This window comes from Mobula hypostoma, chromosome 8, assembly GCF_963921235.1.
Source record: "Mobula hypostoma chromosome 8, sMobHyp1.1, whole genome shotgun sequence".
NCBI classification, from domain to species: domain Eukaryota; kingdom Metazoa; phylum Chordata; class Chondrichthyes; order Myliobatiformes; family Myliobatidae; genus Mobula; species Mobula hypostoma.
Genome location: NC_086104.1, coordinates 94,342,305 through 94,361,303, shown reverse-complemented (window position 1 = coordinate 94,361,303; position 18,999 = coordinate 94,342,305). Strand labels below are relative to the sequence as shown.

Below are 18,999 nucleotides of genomic sequence, written 5' to 3'. Positions count from 1 at the left end.
TTTGCTCCTATCCCTGTCTAAATTACACTTAAGGTCAAGGAATTGCGGGCATTGTGTTCAAAATGTTTGCCCACAGAGAGGGATGTCGCCTGATCAAGTTCATGACCGAGCACCAGATCCAGTATGGACTCTCCTCTACAACACACAGAAAATGCTGGAGGAGCTCACCAGGCCAGGCAACATCTATGGAAAAAAAGTACAGTCAACGTTTCAGGCAAGAAAGCCAGTAGAGGGATTAGGAAGCAATAGAAATATGCAATGGGCACTTGTGTCCTCTTAAGTAGTCACAGGACCTCATAGCTGGGTTTACAAAAGGAATGCTGACAGAGATCATGAAATTCAGGCAAATGGCAGTGCAGGGTGGGCACGGTGGGTCATCAGTCTGCCTGTTCTTGGGAGGTACAGGGAAGCTGGGCTCTGCATCCTTTTCAGAAAGGAAATTTCAAAATGTAACTGTCCTTTTTCAAAAAAAAAAAATTAGACTCCAAAACTTCCACGTGGGAAAGCACATCAGTTTCCTACAGGATTATGTGATTCTAGACTTCAGATCCTTGCCTTTATGCGTTCAAGCATTCATTTTAACAAGCTGACCAAATATGTGGACAGAAAACTAACCGCTGATACACACATTGCTTAGTGATTTATGACCTTGAATAAAACCATTTTCATAAATATGCAGAGTCACCCTCACAGAAAAACTCAACATTCATCGGTATGCAATTCCCAATCTTGATACACAATTGGTTGGCGTAGATTGTTTGGTGGCCCTGTTTTCCATAACAGCTTGTACTTAAATGGCATCAGCAATCTGGTAAAAGCTCCCAAGGCACTGCACAGAAAAATTATCAAACATGATATTTAAGAGACCAGAATGGGAAGAACACGCATCTCGGAGGGCTGAAGAATATTGCAGAAATGGAGAAGGCAAGCATACTGACAGTTCTGAAAACAAAAACAATTTTAAACCCAGTTGATACAGTTCCACAAGCACAGGCATGATTAGTGAATGAAGTGACACAGGCAGCCAAGTAGAACTAAAGATTGAACAAAGGGGGCCTCTGATACCAGTGTCAAATCTCAAGGTAACACAGTATGACTGAGGGTTTCAGCAACAGATTGGCTAAGGTAGGACAAAAAAAAACAGGCAGGTGAAAATCAGCAGTGTTGGTTGTGACCAGATGTACAAGCCAAAGCTCAAGATCAAAAGAGATATATTCTGAAAGTTCAGAAACATTCTATCAAGTAGTTCCCCTTCTTTCACTTGAGAGGTTTCATCCTCAAGGTTATTAGATCTGTCAAAAACAATTTGCCCTTCATAAAACCAAGTCTAATCATAATGATTTCTCAAGTGCCTAGCTGCACATCTTTGATGATGAATATGGCCTACAGATTCTGGTCTCTGTGATACAGTCTTCCTGGATTGTTCCAGAATCCAGGCAACTTTGAAAATTCACCACTAATCAGTCAATTGTTTCTGCATTCACTTCTAAGAGCGCCGAATGCAGACTTATAGGATTTGTAAGATTTTAATCACCCTAACTTATCTACAGTTTCTTTTTAATTACTGTCATTAAACCCTTATTTCCTTTCCATTTGGTTACAATTATCATGTATACTGCAATAAAGGCAGAGATAGATTTTTTCCACTACTCTGCGACTTCTTCATTCCCATTATTCTTTCTACCCTTGTCTTCAAAGGACCTACAGTAATGTTTATGATTCACTTTTTAAAAAACCATTCTCTTTTGCTAATTTGTGCTAAATTACTCACATATTTCATTTTCTCTGTGTTATCAACCTTGTTTCCCAAAACTCCCCTTAACTGAAATGTTATAAGCTTTTTAACTATCATCCTTAACTTCTTCAGCTAATGGTGGATAATTCAGTATTTTTTTAAAATAATTATCTGTGGAACTCTGATCTCTTAAGAATTTTATATTTTTTAATATTTGCTGTTCACTATTTATTGAGTGAAACTGGCAAACAGACTTAATTTCTCTCTCTCACTCAAGCTGCAGACAAAATCTTTTCATGCTTTGATCATTCTGCAAATAAGACCATAAGACCTACGAAGTGAATTAGGCTCCACCATTCAATCATGGCTGATTTTTTTCCAAACGCTATTTTCCCACCTTCTCACTGTAACTCTTAAGCCCCCCCCCACCAAGCGAGAACCTAATTTCTGCCCAAAAAGCACCCAAAAGATTGGCTTCCACTCTCTACCTGAAGAAGTTCCTCCCTTTAAATCTATTAACACTTCTTGTAACTGATCCTTGTCTCTGCCCTCCCACCTTCTTTGTTTAAAAGCCCTCTCCATAGTCCTACTTATCCAGTTTGCCAGGGGACTAATCAAAATCTTGTTTAAGTGGAGCTTGTTACAAGGGAGTGCTGTCACTTACCTCTCCATTTCCAGTGCTCCACCAGGTCACAACCATTTTTTTAACCTATGACTCAACTGTTTTCCAGGACAAGTGGCATCCCTTTGCTCATTACTTCCTAAGTCCAATGAAGCTTTCTCCTCTTTCGAAACTACAATCAAAATACCTGAACACATTTTAAATGCAGGCACATGTAAATAGAGAATTCATACACTTCACACTATGCCTCAACCTTTCTTCCTCCATGTCATAATCAATGCGACCCACCACATTTTGCTCCTTTACCACAGAGTCCATTTCTTGGTAAATTCAATCAGGGTTTTTATATTTTGCACCGTACTACTGCCGCAAGATAAATCTCACGACACATTTCAGTGATAGTGCACCTGATTCACAGAGACACAAGAGACCACAGATGCTGCATTCTAGAGCAAGAAACACACTGTTGGAGGAATTCAATGGGTGCAGCAGCATCTGTGGAGGGAATGGACAGGCAAGCATTTGGGCCGTGACCATTCAGCTGGATACGAAGATGTCTAACTTGAAACATTTCCCTCCACAGATGCTGTTAGAGTTCCTCCAGCAACTTTTGGGGTTTTTTTTGCTACAATCTCCTTCAAGCTCTCACTTCCCTGCATCAAGACACTGACCTCAAATTTCTTTTCTCTCCTCAAAGCTTTAAGTAAACACTTTCTCATAACTCTTGCAGTACCTTTATTGCTTTGTATTTACTTCCTCAATTCTGTTTATTACTGAGGAGCTTTGGGTATTTACTATACTGGAGTTGCCATATATAAGTATTTTGCTGTTGGACACCCAAATTTGAAACTGAGGTTCATTAAGAAAATAATCATAACATTATTTGCAATTATAATGCATATAATCTGCTGATTAACATTGAAACATGACCACATAGAAACACATGTCCCAATTGCATCATTAAACTAATTTCAAATGCAAGTTCGTATGAAAGCACAATAAAGATAGTTGTTACATAAGTAGTGAAATATGTAAACTGCTGCAAATACCTGAGGTAACTGCCAAAATACGCGACAATATTTGAGTGTTTACAGTCTTTCATCATAATAATCTCCTGCTGTACAATGGCAAAGTCTTCACCTGAGAAGGAAATATTTTAGTTAAATATTAATAGACAAATGAATGTTAAACTTACACTCTTGACACAAAAAGTTCTAATTTAAAACACTAACAATCCAGCATAAATAATTCATATATTCTGCCAACTAAACAAGTAACTATTGTTAAGAATTGTTAAGCATTGGACATCCTTCAGGATTTATTGAGGTAGCAGCGAATAATTTAAAAAACAAGAACCAGCTTTGTCACTATTTCAAATATGGCACACATTAAAATACTTAAAGATCACTGAAGCCATTTGTGGAAATATTTGTTCTGTCAAAGAACGTTTGAGGTATTTGTACATCTATAGAGAGCCATACCTCAAGACAGTGTTCAAAGAACAAACATTTTGGGTGTCTGGAATCCCGAAGGTATTTGAATATTCAAAGCTGCTTGGTCGGTTAAAATGCACTCCTGTTGTACATATGTAGTTCTACGAACCACGATACTCAAACACTGAAGTAAACTATGTAACAGCAACTTGGAAACTGCATTTAATCACCTTTTGTTATTTTTGTACTTAAAAGAGGAAATAAAACCTCAAAGTACTTTATTGAGATGGGAGATCCTGATACCATTGGAGAAATGGTTTGATTAAAAGTAGGATGATCAAGAAAAAGCAACCTCACTTTTTCTTGCTCAGTAGGGGCTTTTGTTTTCATCACCGAAAATTATTTTTCAATCTTTATAATAATGTTTTTTTTCTCGAGACATTGTAAGTGTTGTTTACTTCGATGTACTCTTGTAAGTTTTGGATAATAATAATAATAAAAAGATTTGAAAAGGAAAGTAGGATGATCTATCTACAGCTAAGAATCGTAACACTATGTAAACCAGAAGGCTGCATCACTTTAGGAGGAGGAATTTCTTAATTCAGAGGCCAGTGAATATTGAGAATTCTCTCGGAGAAGAGTGAAGGTACAGCAGCCCTAGGTCCCACACCACCAGGTTCAAGCACAGTTATTTCCCTACAACCATCAGGCTCCTGAACCAATGTTGATTACTTCACTCACCTCAACTCTGAAATGATTCCACAACCTATAGACTCACTCTCAAGGTCTCCCCAACTCATGTGCTCAATATCATTTATTATTTATTCTTTTATTTTGTATTTGAAGTCTGTCATCATTTGCATACTGTTTTTTGTCCGTCTTTGTTTATGTGCAGTTCTTCATCAACTCCATTGTCAACTCCATGCTTTTCGGCAACTGGCCGGACCGATCCAGTGTCCCCTTCACCATCAGGTCTGACCACGTGAAGGTGTTGGGGATCTGGTTCGGAGGGGCCGAGGTGTGCAACAAGAACTGGCAGGAGCGGACTGCCAAGGTGATACAGAAACTGGGACTGTGGGGAGGGCACTCCCTATCGATAACGGGCAAGAACCGGGTCATCAGGTGTGAGGTGCTCTCAGGGCTGCTGTACTTGGCACAGGTGTGGCCCGTCCCCCACTCCTACAGCTAGGAAATCACCCCAGCTGTCTTCAGATTCGTCTAGGGATCCAAGGTGGAGCGGGTCAGACGGACCATCATGCACAAGTACCTCGACAATGGGGGCAAGAACGTCCCCAGTGTCGCCCTCACCCTGATGGCCAGCTTCGTGTGTGGCTGCATCAGGTTGTGTGTGTAGAACCCAGGTGTGTGGGCACCAAGTACCACTATGTGCCCAGGTTCTACCTGTCACCCTGGCTACGAAGGATGGGTCTGGCCCCACTCCCGCGCAACACCCCAGTAAGCTGGTCGTTGCCACCATACCTGTCCTTCGTATAAAAGTTCTTCCAGGAGAACGCCTTTGACCACAGGGCCATCAGGCAGTGGTCGGCACGTAATGTCCTGCAGGCACTGCAGGAGAAGGACGTGATGGACACAGTGGGGTGGTTCCCTGAGCAGACCGTCCAGTTCATCTGGCAAAATGCCTCATCGCCAGATCTCACCAACAGGCACCAAGACCTCGCCCGGCTGGCGGTGAGAGGGGCCCTCCCAGTCAGATCCCTCCTGTACACCCGGAACATCGTCTCCGCACCCCACTGCCCATGGGAGGACTGCAGTGAGGAGTCTCTGACCCACCTCTTTGCATAATGTCAGTTCGCAGAGAGGGTGTGGAGGAGGATGGACGGGCTAGTGTCACGTTTCATCCCCAGCAGGTGCATAACAGAGGACTCTCCGATCTATGGGCTGTTCCTGGGGACGCACACGGAGACCAACATCCGGAGCTGCTGGCAGATCATCAACTCGGTGAAAGACGCCCTTTGGTCAGCCCGAAACTTGATGATCTACCAGCACATGGAGATGTCGGTGGGAGAATGCTGCCAACTGGCACATTCTCGGCTGCAGGAGTACGTGCTGAGGGACGCACTAAAACTCGGTGCAGCCACCGCAAGGGCCCGGTGGGGAAGGACCACGGTATAGGTTTCTCCACCCGTGGGAGTGGGAGGGGTAGGGTAGCAGGGAGTATACCCCTCAACAATGATGTGGTAAGGTGAACAACTGGAGTACCACGTGGGTGGCCATAAGTATGGACATGTACAGACCATAACGGAAATGTATGTAGGAAAGTTATTGAATGGTTTATTGTATATAATTTTATTTTTGAAAAAAGAATATTTTGAAATTTTAAAAAATTATTTGTAACTACCGTGAATGCCCACCCAAAAAAGGAATCTCAGAGTGCTATAGGGTGCCTTATATGTATTTTGATAATAAATTTACTTTGAAATTTAAACCATCTGCTGAAGCTGTAAGGCTGTAAAAAGGGGGGTCACCAAACCCTCGGCTGCCAAGAGGCTGAATGCTACAACCCGCTTGGAGAGGCCAGTCACATGAAAATTCTGCCCAACTGTAAGTAACCATTTAACCATATAGCAATGACAGCACAGAAACAGGCCATCTCGGCCCTTCTAGTCCATGCCGAACTTACCCTATCCTAGTCCCACCAACCTGCACTCAGCCCATAACCCTCTATTCCTTTCCTGTCCATATATCTATCCAATTTAACTTTAAACGACAACACAGAACCTGCCTCAACCACTTCTGCTGGAAGCTCATTCCACACAGCTACCATTCTGTGAGTAAAGAAGTTCCCCCTCAACTTTTGTCCTCTATTTCTCAACCCATGTCGTTTGAATCTTCCCCACTCTCAATGGAAAAAGTCTAACCACGTCAACTCTATCAATCCCCCTCATAATTTTAAACACCTCTATCAAGTCCCCCCTCAACCTTCTACGCTCCAAAGAATAAACACCTAACTTGTTCAACCTTTCTCTGTAAATTAGGAGATGAAACCCAGGCAACATTTTAGTAAACCTTCTCTGGACTCCCTCAATTTTTTTTTGACATCTTTCCTATAATTCGGTGACCAGAACTGTACACCCAGATTTGGCCTTACCAATGCCTTATACAAATTCAACATTACATCCCAACTCCTATACTCAATGCTCTGATTAATAAAGGCCAGCAAACCAAAAGCTTTCTTCACCACCTTATCCACATGAGATTCCACCTTCAGGGAACTATGCACCATTATTCCTAGATCCCTCTGTTCTAAAGCATTCTTTAATGTCCATTTACCATGTACGTCCTATTTTGATTAGTTCTACTAAAATGTAGCACCTCACATTTTTCAGCATTAAACTCCATCTGCCATCTTTCAGCCCACCCACTCTTCTAACTATCCTAAATCTCTCTGCAAGTTTTGAAAACCTACCTCATCATCCCCAACACCACCTATCTTAGTATTATTTGCATACTTAATAATCCAATTTACCACCCCATCATATTACAAACAACATTGGACCCAGTACAGATCCTTGAGGCACACTGCTACACACCATCCTCCAATCTGACACATAGTTATCCACCACTACTCTCTGGTGTCTCCCATCTAGCCACTGCTGAATCCATTTTACTACTTCCACCTTAATGCCTAACGCTTGAACCTTCCTAACTAACCTTCCGTGTGGAACCTTGTCAAAGGCCTTACTAAAGTCCATATAGACAACATCCACCGTTTTACCCTCGTCAACTTTCTTAGTAACCTCTTAAAGAAATTCAATAAGATTTGTCAAACATGACCTTCCACGCACAAATCCATGTTGACTGTTCCTAATCAGACCCTGTCTATCCAGAAAATTATATATACCATCTCTGAGAATACTTTCCATCAATTTACCTACCACTGACGTCAAACTCACAGGCCAATAATTGCCAGGTTTACTCTTAGAACCCTTTTTAAACAATAGAACCACATGAGCAATACGCCAATCCTCCGGCACCATTCCTGTTTCTAATGACATTTGAAATATTTCTGTCAGAGCCCCTGATATTTCTACACTAACTTCCCTCAAAGTCCTAGGGAATATCTTATCCGGACCCGGAGATTTATCCACTTTTATATTCCTTAGAAGTGCCAGTACTTCCTCTTCTTTAATTGTCATACTTTCCATAATTACGCTACTTGTTTCCTTTACCTTACACAATTCAATATCCTTCTCCTTAGTGAATACTGAAGAAAAGAAATTGTTCAAAATCTCCCCCATCTCTTTTGGCTCTGCACATAGCCGTCCACTCTGATTCTGTAAGGGACCAATTTTATCCCTCACTATCCTTTTGCCACTAACATAACTGTAGAAACCCTTTGGATTTATTTTCACCTTACTTGCCAAAGCAGCCTCATATCTTCTTTTAGCTTTTCTAATTTCTTTCTTAAGATTCTTTTTACATTCTTTATATTCCTTGAGTACCTCATTAACTCCAAGCTGCCTGTATTTATTGAAGATCCCTCTCTTTTTCTGAACCAAGTTTCTAATATCGTTTGAAAACCATGACTCTCTCAAACTTTTAACCTTTCCTTTCAACCTAACAGGAACATAAAGATTCTGAACCCTCAAAATTTCACCTTTAAATCAACTCCATTTCTCTGTTACATCCTTCCCACAAAACAAATTTTCCCAATCCACTCCTTCTAAATCCTTTCGCATCTCCTCAAAGTTAGCCTTTCTCCAATCAAAAATCTCAATCCTAGGTCCAGTCCTATCCTTCTCCATAATTACACTGAAACTAATTGTATTGTGATCACTGGACCCGAAGTGCTCCCCAACAAATACCTCCGTCACCTGCCCTGTCTCATTCCCTAACAGGAGATCCAACACTGCCCCTTCTCTAGTTGGTACCTCTATGTATTGCTTCAAAAAGCTATCCTGCACACATTTTAAAACTAAACTCCAAACCAAACTCCAAACCATCCAGCCCTTTTACAGAATGGGCTTCCCAGTCTATGTGTGGAAAATTAAAATCTCCCACAATCACAACCTTGTGCATACTACAAATATCTGCTATCTCCTTACAAATTTGCTCCTACAGTTCTCAGTCCCCATTAGGTGGTCTAGAATACACACCTATAAGCGTCACAACACCTTTCCTATTCCTCAATTCCACCCAAATAGCCTCCCCAGACGAGTCCACTAATCTATCCTGCCAGAGCACCGCTGTTATGTAATCCCTGACAAGCAATGCAACACCTCCCCCTCTTGCCCCTCCTATTCTATCACACCTGAAGCAATGAAATTCTGGAATATTTAGTTGCCAATCACACCCCTCCTGCAACCACATTTCACTAATAGCTACAACATCATACTTCCAGGTATCAATCCATGCTCTAGGTTCATCCATCCTTCTTATAATGCTCCTAGCATTAAAATAGATGCATTCAAGAAACTCTCCACCTCCCACTCTCTGTTTATCCTTAATTGAGCAAACAACTTTGTTATCTTCTTCTTCTTTTTCCCCTACATCAACCTCCCCTCTCCTAGTCTCCTTAATTAGATTCCCTCCCCCCAACCATTCTAGTTTAAAGTCACCTCAGTAGCCCTCGCAAATCACCTGCCACCTGCCTGTAACTTCTCTCTATCAACTCCTCACTCTCCCTGACAAGACAAAGGTCATCAAGCTGCAACTCCAGTTCCCTAAAGCGGTCTCCTAGGAGCTGCATCTTGACGCACCTGGCACAGATGTGGATGTCCGGGAGGCTTGGAGACTCCACTACCTCCCACATCCGGCACTGAGAACAACAAGCTGCCCTCACACTCATACTCCCACCCGCCTTCAAATAAATTTTTTTTTAAAATGAATAACCAAACCCTCTTCGCCTCGCCTGCTTCCACCTAAGCCTGTTTAGCCAAAGCCCTTAAGCTTTCACTCTGCTCTCGGCTCACCCCGCAGCCTGCAAACTACACTGCCCGCTATATAAGGTTGTGTTCCTTTTAAATCTTCCTTATTTCCCTCCACGACGTCACACGCCTGAGCAGTCCTGCCTCTCTCGACACCGATGGAAAAAAACAAAAAATTTTAAAAAGGCTTCCTCCACACTCCCGCTCCGAATCTCAGTCTTCTTTCTCCAAATTCTCCTAAGTACAGCAAAGCCCAAACAATGAGACAAGGGCCGAGAGACCTTTTGAAGGAACAATCATAATAATTTTCTGCCCAAGGTGTGCTGACGCAGAATCATTGCATCTCAGGGTGAGGGAGGTGGATTTTTTGTCTCCAGGAGAATGAAGGGTTATACCGAGCCAGAAGGAAAGAGAGCTGAAGTCAGGTCAGAGCAGCCATGAGTTTACTGAAGGGGGCCAGGCGCGAGGGGCCAAATGGCCACCACTTGCTCCTTGTTTTATGGTCTGAATTTAGCGGCATCTTCTGTGTTTATTTCTGATCTACAATATCTGCACTTTCTTTTTCCTCTGTAACTGGTTGTGTTTTCCATAACATGACAGAAGAGAAGTTCGGTCGCTACTTGGTCACGTTGGTAAACACTCTGGTAACGTCCTTGAGGTGTGTAAACATACACATCTTTTGCTACTAGTGCACAAAGGAATTTAAACTGCACACAAAACACATGTTTTGGCATGTTAGGTATATTTCATGATCATACACCATCACATTTCCTTTTCCAGTTTCTGAGCAGACAGTATTGACAACGTGAAGCTTGCAATGATTTGTCTGCAGATTTTAGAGCTGGCTTATTTATACTGTTTTTATTGAAGAAATTGTACAGTGTGCGCGTTTTGTCACTGGCACAAAAATTGGACAGCACAAGATTTTTGCACACACTGTTCATTACAAATTAGAGGGAACATTGCCTCCAAAATCCTGGTGGTTGGTGAGTGCTTCCAATGATGCCCCACCCACATATTTACATACTAGAATGCTTTGTGCAAACTGAAATTAATTTCATGCTAAGATTTGTAAATTAACTTTTATAGTGTTTGGAAAACCCATGTTAAATCATGGTTGCTCTTCTATCAAGGTTTTGGTTACAATTGCAGCTGGTCGTATTTACTTTAGAAGGGTAGGGGGTGTGTGAGGAGAGAATGGACACAGCTCAAAGTCAGTATACACACATCAAAGTTGCTGGTGAACGCAGCAGGCCAAGTAGCATTTGTAGGAAGAGGTGCAGTCAACATTTCAGGCCGAGACCCTTCGTCAGGACTAACTGAAGGAAGAGTGAGTAAGGGATTTGAAAGTTGGAGGGGGAGGGAGAGATCCAAAATGATAGGAGAAGACAGGAGGGGGAGGGGTGGAGCCAAGAGCTGGACAGGTGATTGGCAAAAGGGGATACGAGAGGATCATGGGACAGGAGGTCCGGGAAGAAAGACGGGGGGGGGGGAACCCAGAGGATGGGCAAGAGGTATATTCAGAGGGACAGAGGGAGAAAAAGGAGAGTGAGAGAAAGAATGTGTGCATAAAAATGAGTAACAGGTGGGGTACGAGGGGGAGGTGGGGCCTTAGCGGAAGTTAGAGAAGTTGATGTTCATGCATCAGGTTGGAGGCTACCCAGACGGAATATAAGGTGTTGTTCCTCCAACCTGAGTGTGGCTTCATCTTTACAGTAGAGGAGGCTGTGGATAGACATGTCAGAATGGGAATGGGATGTGGAATTAAAATGTGTGCCACTGGGAGATCCTGCTTTCTCTGGCGGACAGAGCGTAGATGTTCAGCAAAGCGGTCTCCCAGTCTGTGTCGGGTCTCGCCAATATATAAAAGGCCATATCGGGAGCACCGGACGCAGTATATCACCCCAGTCGACTCACAGGTGAAGTGTTGCCCGCTAAGGCCCCACCTCCCCCTTGTACCCCATCTGTTACTTATTTTTATGCACACATTCTTTCTCTCACTCTCTTATTTCTCCCTCTGTCCCTCTGAATATACCTCTTGCCCATCCTCTGGGTCCCCCCCCCCCACGTCTTTCTTCCCGGACCTCCTGTTCCATGATCCTCTCATATCCCCTTTTGCCTATCACCTGTCCAGCTCTTGGCTCTATCCCTCCCCCTCCTGTCTTCTCCTATCATTTTGGATCTCCCCCTCCAACTTTCAAATCCCTTACTCACTCTTCCTTCAGTTATTCCTGACCAAGGGTCTCGGCCTGAAACGTCGACTGCACCTCTTCCTACAGATGCTGCCTGGCCTGCTGTGTTCACCAGCAACTTTGATGTGTGTTGCTTGAATCTCCAGCATCTGCAGAATTCCTGTTGTTTGCGTTCAAAATCAGTATACTCTGGTTTCTCTTCAGATCGTATAAATCTTTCGCCTTTTACTAAAGATTTCCGTGGAGAGGAACACACAGAGTCTCAGACAATTTTTTGATGCCCTGCTTAGGTAGAGCTTGTTTTACATAAAAAATAGAAAAGAATGCTCATTATTAGCATATTTAGTTTGTGGTGACCTCCTCGTCCTGTGATGAGACCACACCCCCTCACACACAACACAATATTCTTCCGATTACCCTCCAACTTGATAGCATAAATCTCCTTGAACTTTCAGTAGCCCCTTTTCATGGCCTTCCTTCTCAAGCCCCATCTTTCAGCCCCAAAACATCAAGTTTTCCATAGATGCTGCCTAGTCTACTGAGTACCTCCAGCAGTGTTGCTTAGTTTTCATGTCTTTGTACCGTGATTCATGTACCCTGGCACTGTTACAGTTCAAGTCCTCAGAAGTTTTATAGTACCTAAAGGTGGATTGATTTCACCACACATTTCATGAACTAATAACATGAGTATAGAGAATATGAGAAAACTTGGAAGCTGTTGAATTAATGAGAATATTTGCATATTTGAATAAACAGTTCATTTTTGAAACAAACCTTTCAACCTGGTGGCCTCCCTTGGGTGACTGCATCAAGCTGTGGCTAGTTATACAAACACAGGTGTCATGTTGCAATGAACTTTGTCAAGTTCATCCCGAGCAGCTGCACAACATGGGGGCTTTCTCACCTCTGGCTTTTTAAAAGTACAAATACTGAAACGAATGTCAAGTGTTGCTGGAAGATCAACTCAGTACCTTTTAGCCTGCCTGAAGCCTATTGGTTTTGTAGGCAAGAACCACAATCCACTTGCAACCAGATATCAAAGACTTCTCAAGTACATGAAGTTTGTGTCATCCAAGTAGGTCACATGAGAGTCAATGGTGCCTAGTACACAGAATGTGCTAAAATACTATAAACATATAGACAGCCATGCATTTTCTTTTGTATTCTTGTACATATTTTAAAGAAAGTTTATTTTTGAAATATTAAAAATCTGTTCTTACCAATTCAATATCTGATACATGCATTATCTAAGGACCGTATATATTAAATGGATTATTTCAAATACAGCACTCAACAGTATTTTATAAGAGAAATGAGACATCCTTACTGTAAATCACACAGGGAAACACAGGTAAATATTTTGTACACGTCTTTTAAATTGGGAAAGGGGTCCTGACTGGTTATTCTTTTTTTATTAGAATAAACTTTATTCATAATGAAAAAAAGTCACAAGAATAAATCATGCCATGCCTTTTCATTCATTTTCAAAGTCAAATGCTTTCATTACATTCCTACAAACCAAACAACAGCACTCAAGTGGCCCCATGGGGTGGTATCCTATTACAATAATTGAGGGGCTCCCTCCTGCAATGCAATTCATCCTTCTCCAGTAGCAGAAGAACCCTAAACCATGGTCCTTCCCCACTAAGCCCTTGCTGTGGCTGCAGCAAGCTCAGTGTGACCCTCAGCACGTTCTCAATTGACAGCATTCCTCCATGGACATCTCGACGTGCTGGCAGAGCAACCATTTTCAGGCAGACCGAGTTGATAACCGGCCAGCAGGACTGTCTCTTCTCCACTACAGCCATCCCAAAGGCTACGCACTGTGCGAGTGATGCCCTGGGCATGCAGGAAGGATGCAACTGGGAAGGCCTCTCTCACCACCAGCCAAGCAACATTTGAGTGCCTGTTGGTGAGGCATTCTGTCAGATGGTCTGGACAGTCTACTCAGGAAACAATCCACTGTGTCCATCAAGTCCTTCACCTACAATGCCTGCAGGATGTTCTGTGCTGGCCTTGTGGTTAAAGGTATTGGTCAAGAAGAACTTTTCTGAAAAGGACAGGTAGTGCAGCAACGTCAATCTGTTTGGGACACTGCTCAGCAACAGGGCCAGACCTATTTTTCGCAATACTGGAGACAGATAGAACCTCAGCATATAGTGGTAATTGGTGCCCACATATTTAGGTTCCACACACAACCTCCACTGTCCAGGGACTTGTGCATTGTGACTCGTCTGACCTCCTCCACCTTGGATCCCCAAATGAACTTGAAGACATCTCGGGTGACTCCCAAGCTGGAAGAGTAGGGGACTGGTCACATCTGTGCCAAGTACAGTAGCCCTGAGAGCACCTCTCACCTGATGATCAGGTTCTTCTCGGTTACCAATAAGGGAGTGCCCTCCACACATTCCAAATTTCTCTTTTACCTTCCCATTCCGCTCCAGCCAATTCTTGTTGTACACGTCAGCCCCTGCAAACCAGATCTCCAGCATCTTCACGTAATTGGACCTGATGGTGAAGGGGTTACTGGATCGGTTGGGCCAGTTGCCAAAGAGCATGGCCTCACCTTTCGTGCAGTTAACCCTGGCCCCTAATGCCAACTCGAACTGGCTGCAGATGCTTTTGAATCTGTGAAATGATCTCAGATCCAAGCAGAAGACAACTTTTCCATAAAAATACTATCAGAAAGAATTGTATTACCAAACAAAACCTAGATAGCACCTAGGTAGCCATCCCACATCCCACAAGTGGCCATTTGAAGTGTCAACAGTAAAAAAAACCTCTACATACATTGATTTCTGAGAAACCGCTCTAGATTTTTGTGTCGTTCTGATATCTACAATTCAGTCTCACATGGCTCATTCAATATCACAATATTAAATAACTAATTTACATTATGTACTATTTTGGAAGAATTGGAGCTTTACATTGTGTCTACTATAACAATGTTCCTTTAAAAAGCTGCAAGTCCTAATTAACATTAATATTGCAGAAAACATGAAATTCTGTGTCAACTATCCAAGTAACAGCCTTTACCTATTTCTAATGTTGCCTCAGAGGTCCTTGCATAATCAGAATTTGAGACTACAAAACAAAACCTCACCGGGTTAAACATAAACTACTTAAAGCTTTAACTTAAATCTAATTTTGTTGTAGTAGCAAAAAAATTTGAACACAGCATTCAAATTCCTTCAAGAAAACAAAATGCAAAGGTGCACATTTCCACACCCTGAACATCATTGGGAGAGTTCATTCCCCCACCCCCACCCTTCAGAGGGGAAAAAAACAGCAATCAAGAAAAATGTTTGGCTTTAGTTGGAGTCTCAGGCTGTAAAATTATGAAGGCATAGGCTGGTAAATTTCTAAATCCTGGTCCCTTGGGGAAAAAGAATTATAAAATAACATTCATTAACAAATGTGCCTTCACAGAATGATAGCATGATTTATTCAGCTGAATTGTATCACCACGTTGCTACTGGCTCACTGTAGCACTCTCTGACGAGGGGACCCATATGGTCTTTCCCGGTGTACTGTTAAAACCAGAAGGTACGCTGAGAAGTAGGGGTGTTGGATGAGTTTTCCTGGCCACAGTGTCAACATGGTTGGAACAGTGAGGATGCAGAGAAAAGCCTAGTTAGTGATTCAGTAAGAACGTGGCAGAAAGAACTGAAAAACATCACAGAGCAGAACATAACTTGCATGCAGATTGGGGAGATTATTATTCTTCACTTGCCTTGAATCAGTTCTGAAGTTTTCCACAGAAGTGTCTCATTAGAGTAGAAATTAAACCTTGTTGCAAATATTAAGTTTGAATAACTAAATCATAAAGAGAAAAACAATTCTCACCAATGTTTGGCAAATATAATAACTATTAGAATGCTTATTTTATTTTTCTCTTGCAATGTGAGTGTCTTTATTCTCCCTCCACAATTGTCCAAGAAGATATGCTCAAGGACCATCTGAAATATCTTTTGGATATTTTAGTATAGTTCACTGGCCTATAGCTCAGGACCCAATTATAAGAACTAAGAAATAGGAGCAGGAGTAGGCCATCTTGCCTGTTGAGCCTGCTCCGTCATTCACTACGATTATAACTGACCTGGCCATGGACTCATCTCCACCTACCTGCCTTTTCCCCATAACCCTTAATTCCCCTACTATGCAAAAATCTTTAAAAAGTAAAAGTGCATGTGAGTAAACCACACTGATGAGAGACTGACAAACATCAGAAAAGATAGGTACAGCTTCCTTCTCTAAAGTTCAAAGTAAATTTATTATCAAAGTACTATACATATACAGCACATCACCATATATTACCTTGAGTCCATTTTCTTGCAGGCATTCACAGAGCAGTGAAATACAATAGAATTAATGAAAAACTACACACAGAGACTGACAAACAACCAAAGTGTAAAAGACCAACTGTGCAAATAAAATAAGACAGACAGACAAATGACACCAAGAACATGAGTTGTAGGTCTGGTAAAGTTTCCCACACTGGTTCAGGAGTCTGAAGGCTGTAGTTAATAATTGTTCCTGAACCTGGTGTGGGAACCAAGGCTCATGTACTTCCTTCCCAATGGCAGCAGTGAGAAGAGAACGTGGCTCTTGTCTCCATGCACTTGCCTTGTTAAGCGTTAAGGTGAATTAGTTGGTTTGTTACAGGAAGATTTTTATTTACAAATTTACAAAACAATCCAATTCAAATTCCCATTGCAACACACACAAGAAGGCTGGAGGAACTCAGCAGGTCAGGCAGCAATTATGTAAATGACTGAACAGTTGATGCTCTGTGCCAAAACCCCTCTTCAGGACTGAGAAGGAAAGGGGAAAATGTCAGAATAAAAAGGTAGGAGGCTAGCTAGAAGATGATAGGTGAAGGCAGGTGGGTGTGAAAGGTCAAGGGTTGGTGAAGGAAGGAATCTGAGAGGAGAGGAGAATGGACCAAATGAGAAAGAGGAGGAGGGGGGGGACCCAGGGGGAAGTAACAGACAGGTGAAAAGAGGTGAAAGGTCAGAGTGGGAATGCCAATTTGTTTACCAGAAAGAGAAATCAATGTTCATGCCATCAGGTTGGAGGCTACCCAGGCAGAATGCAAGCTGTTGCACTTCCACCAAGGGTGGTCTCATCTTAGAACAGAAGTCAATGGACCTACACATCAGAACGGGAATGGGAATCTGAATTAAAAAGTTTGCCCACCGGGAAGTCCCACTTATGGAAGATGGTGCAGAGATGTCCCATTGTCAGTGTGAAATCTGAACTTTTCTGTATTATTAATCCAGGCCTCTTGACTAATAGCGCAGCACAGTACCACACTAAACGTACATGATAAATTGATTTAGTTGGAAGTGACGCAAGATCATGAAGTGACTGGTCAAAGTACAAATCAACCCCAGATTATAACAGGGTTAGGTTCCTTCATAGTAGAGGATTCTAGCAGCTGACAAATCCAGCCAGCCAGTCTCCCGACCATTCACTCGTATAGACGGGCTGTACACAGTCAGGTGTTCTCATGCTGGGGTGGTCCTGTATGTACGTCATCACTGTGATTAAAACAAACCCAAAAGATAGTCTGATTTATGTTGTTTCAATCAGGTGTTTTCTGCACAACTATCAGGACTTAGAAGCACTGTTTACAAGAAACACGTATCTCACAGCAAGACAGCAATACATTTGTAAATGCAAAAAAGCAGTAAGGTCCAGCCCAAGTTAATTGACATAAAGTACATACAAACTTGGATAAAAAATGAATTCCCTTTAAGGCAGGGATACCACGGTGTAGGTAACTGAATCAAATGCAAAAGAACTGGCCTACTCAAATTATTCAGCTTTGATTCATATATAAAAAACACATTAATACTGGAAAGGTAACCATAGTTTTAACATTGCTATCACACAGGGAGACTCCCCACTTCTCTAGACATGCATTGCTGATGCCAGTCAACTGAAAATAACATTTTCTCCCAAGAAAACAGCAGCAGCCATTTGGCCTGCTCGTACAGATACAAAGTCCCCATTGCACAATTCACGATCCTGAAGTTTTCACTTTCTCCACTATCTGGGAAAGTGAGATTTAAACCTAAAATTATTTAATCTAAATATGGGATTTGATCCAAACTTAAATCCTACATTTGCATTTGATATCATAAAACTGTTGACTGTAATACCTTCTGGTGCTTTTTCATAGTAGAACATGTAAATGTCTCCAAGATAATCTTCTAGATGCCTTTAAGAGCTGAAAAAAAATGACTCTCATCCTTCCTCACAACCTCAAACTCCCAAACTAGAAATCAACTTCATGGTTCTTCGGGCAGGACAGTATGAATCCCCGAGCAGAGAACAGTATGATAGTACAACTGATTCTTTATTATTTTGCCTCAGAAACTGAAAGCATTTCAACTATTTTCCCTCCTTTATTGTCACTGAAGTTTTTCCAGAATATTTAGTTGCTGTTATTATTGCTAACTGTTTCAAACTTTCTTTGCTGGAATTGCAAAGTCAGGCCAACCCCAAGCTGATGAGCTTGAAAGAACAGACACAGCCAAGTTATGATGTTGATTTGTGTTGCTTGGTCTTCCATCAGAACCAGCACACACAGAAAAACAGAAGGTTAAGATGAACTAAAAATAACAAAAGATGAATGAATTACTCAGCAAATCAGGTCTCTTTATATATTAAACAACAGGAATTCTGCAGATGCTGGAAATTCAAGCAACACACATCAAAGTTGCTGGTGAACGCAGCAGGCCAAGCAGCATCTGTAGGAAGAGGTGTAGTCGATGTTTCAGGCCGAGACCCTGGCCTCTTTATATATTAGATTTATTTGTCACTTGCACATCAAAACATACTATGAATTACGTTGTTTTTGCATCAAAGACCAACACAGGATTGTGCGGGCGAGCAGCCCACAGTGTCAAAAAAAAAAATTCTGCAGATGCTGGAAATCCAAGATAACATACACAAAATGCTGGAGAGCGCACCAGGTCAGACAGATTCCAGAGGAAAGCACAAATAGTTGACATTTTGGGCCGAGACCCCTCTTCACGACTGGAAAAGAGGGAAAATGTCTGAAGAAAAGGTGAGGAGAGGAGAAGGTGTTTGGAATGTGGGAAGAAACCACAGCACCTGC

General features: G+C 42.1%; 1 protein-coding gene and 1 non-coding gene across 7 annotated transcripts in view; one reads left to right on the top strand and one right to left on the bottom strand.

Moving 5' to 3' along the window:
• map4k3a (mitogen-activated protein kinase kinase kinase kinase 3a) overlaps positions 1-18,999 on the bottom strand; it is a 272,080-nt gene that overhangs the window by 162,859 nt on the left and 90,222 nt on the right. For all 6 annotated transcript variants that reach the window (XM_063056371.1, XM_063056372.1, XM_063056373.1 and 3 more), the window contains exon 3: positions 3,407-3,497. In XM_063056371.1, coding sequence (XP_062912441.1) covers positions 3,407-3,497 — 91 coding nt within the window. The remainder of the gene's footprint in view (positions 1-3,406; positions 3,498-18,999) is intronic.
• LOC134351254 (U5 spliceosomal RNA) lies at positions 12,055-12,168 on the top strand. The gene has a single exon (XR_010019100.1). It is a non-coding gene; the product is annotated as a U5 spliceosomal RNA (small nuclear RNA).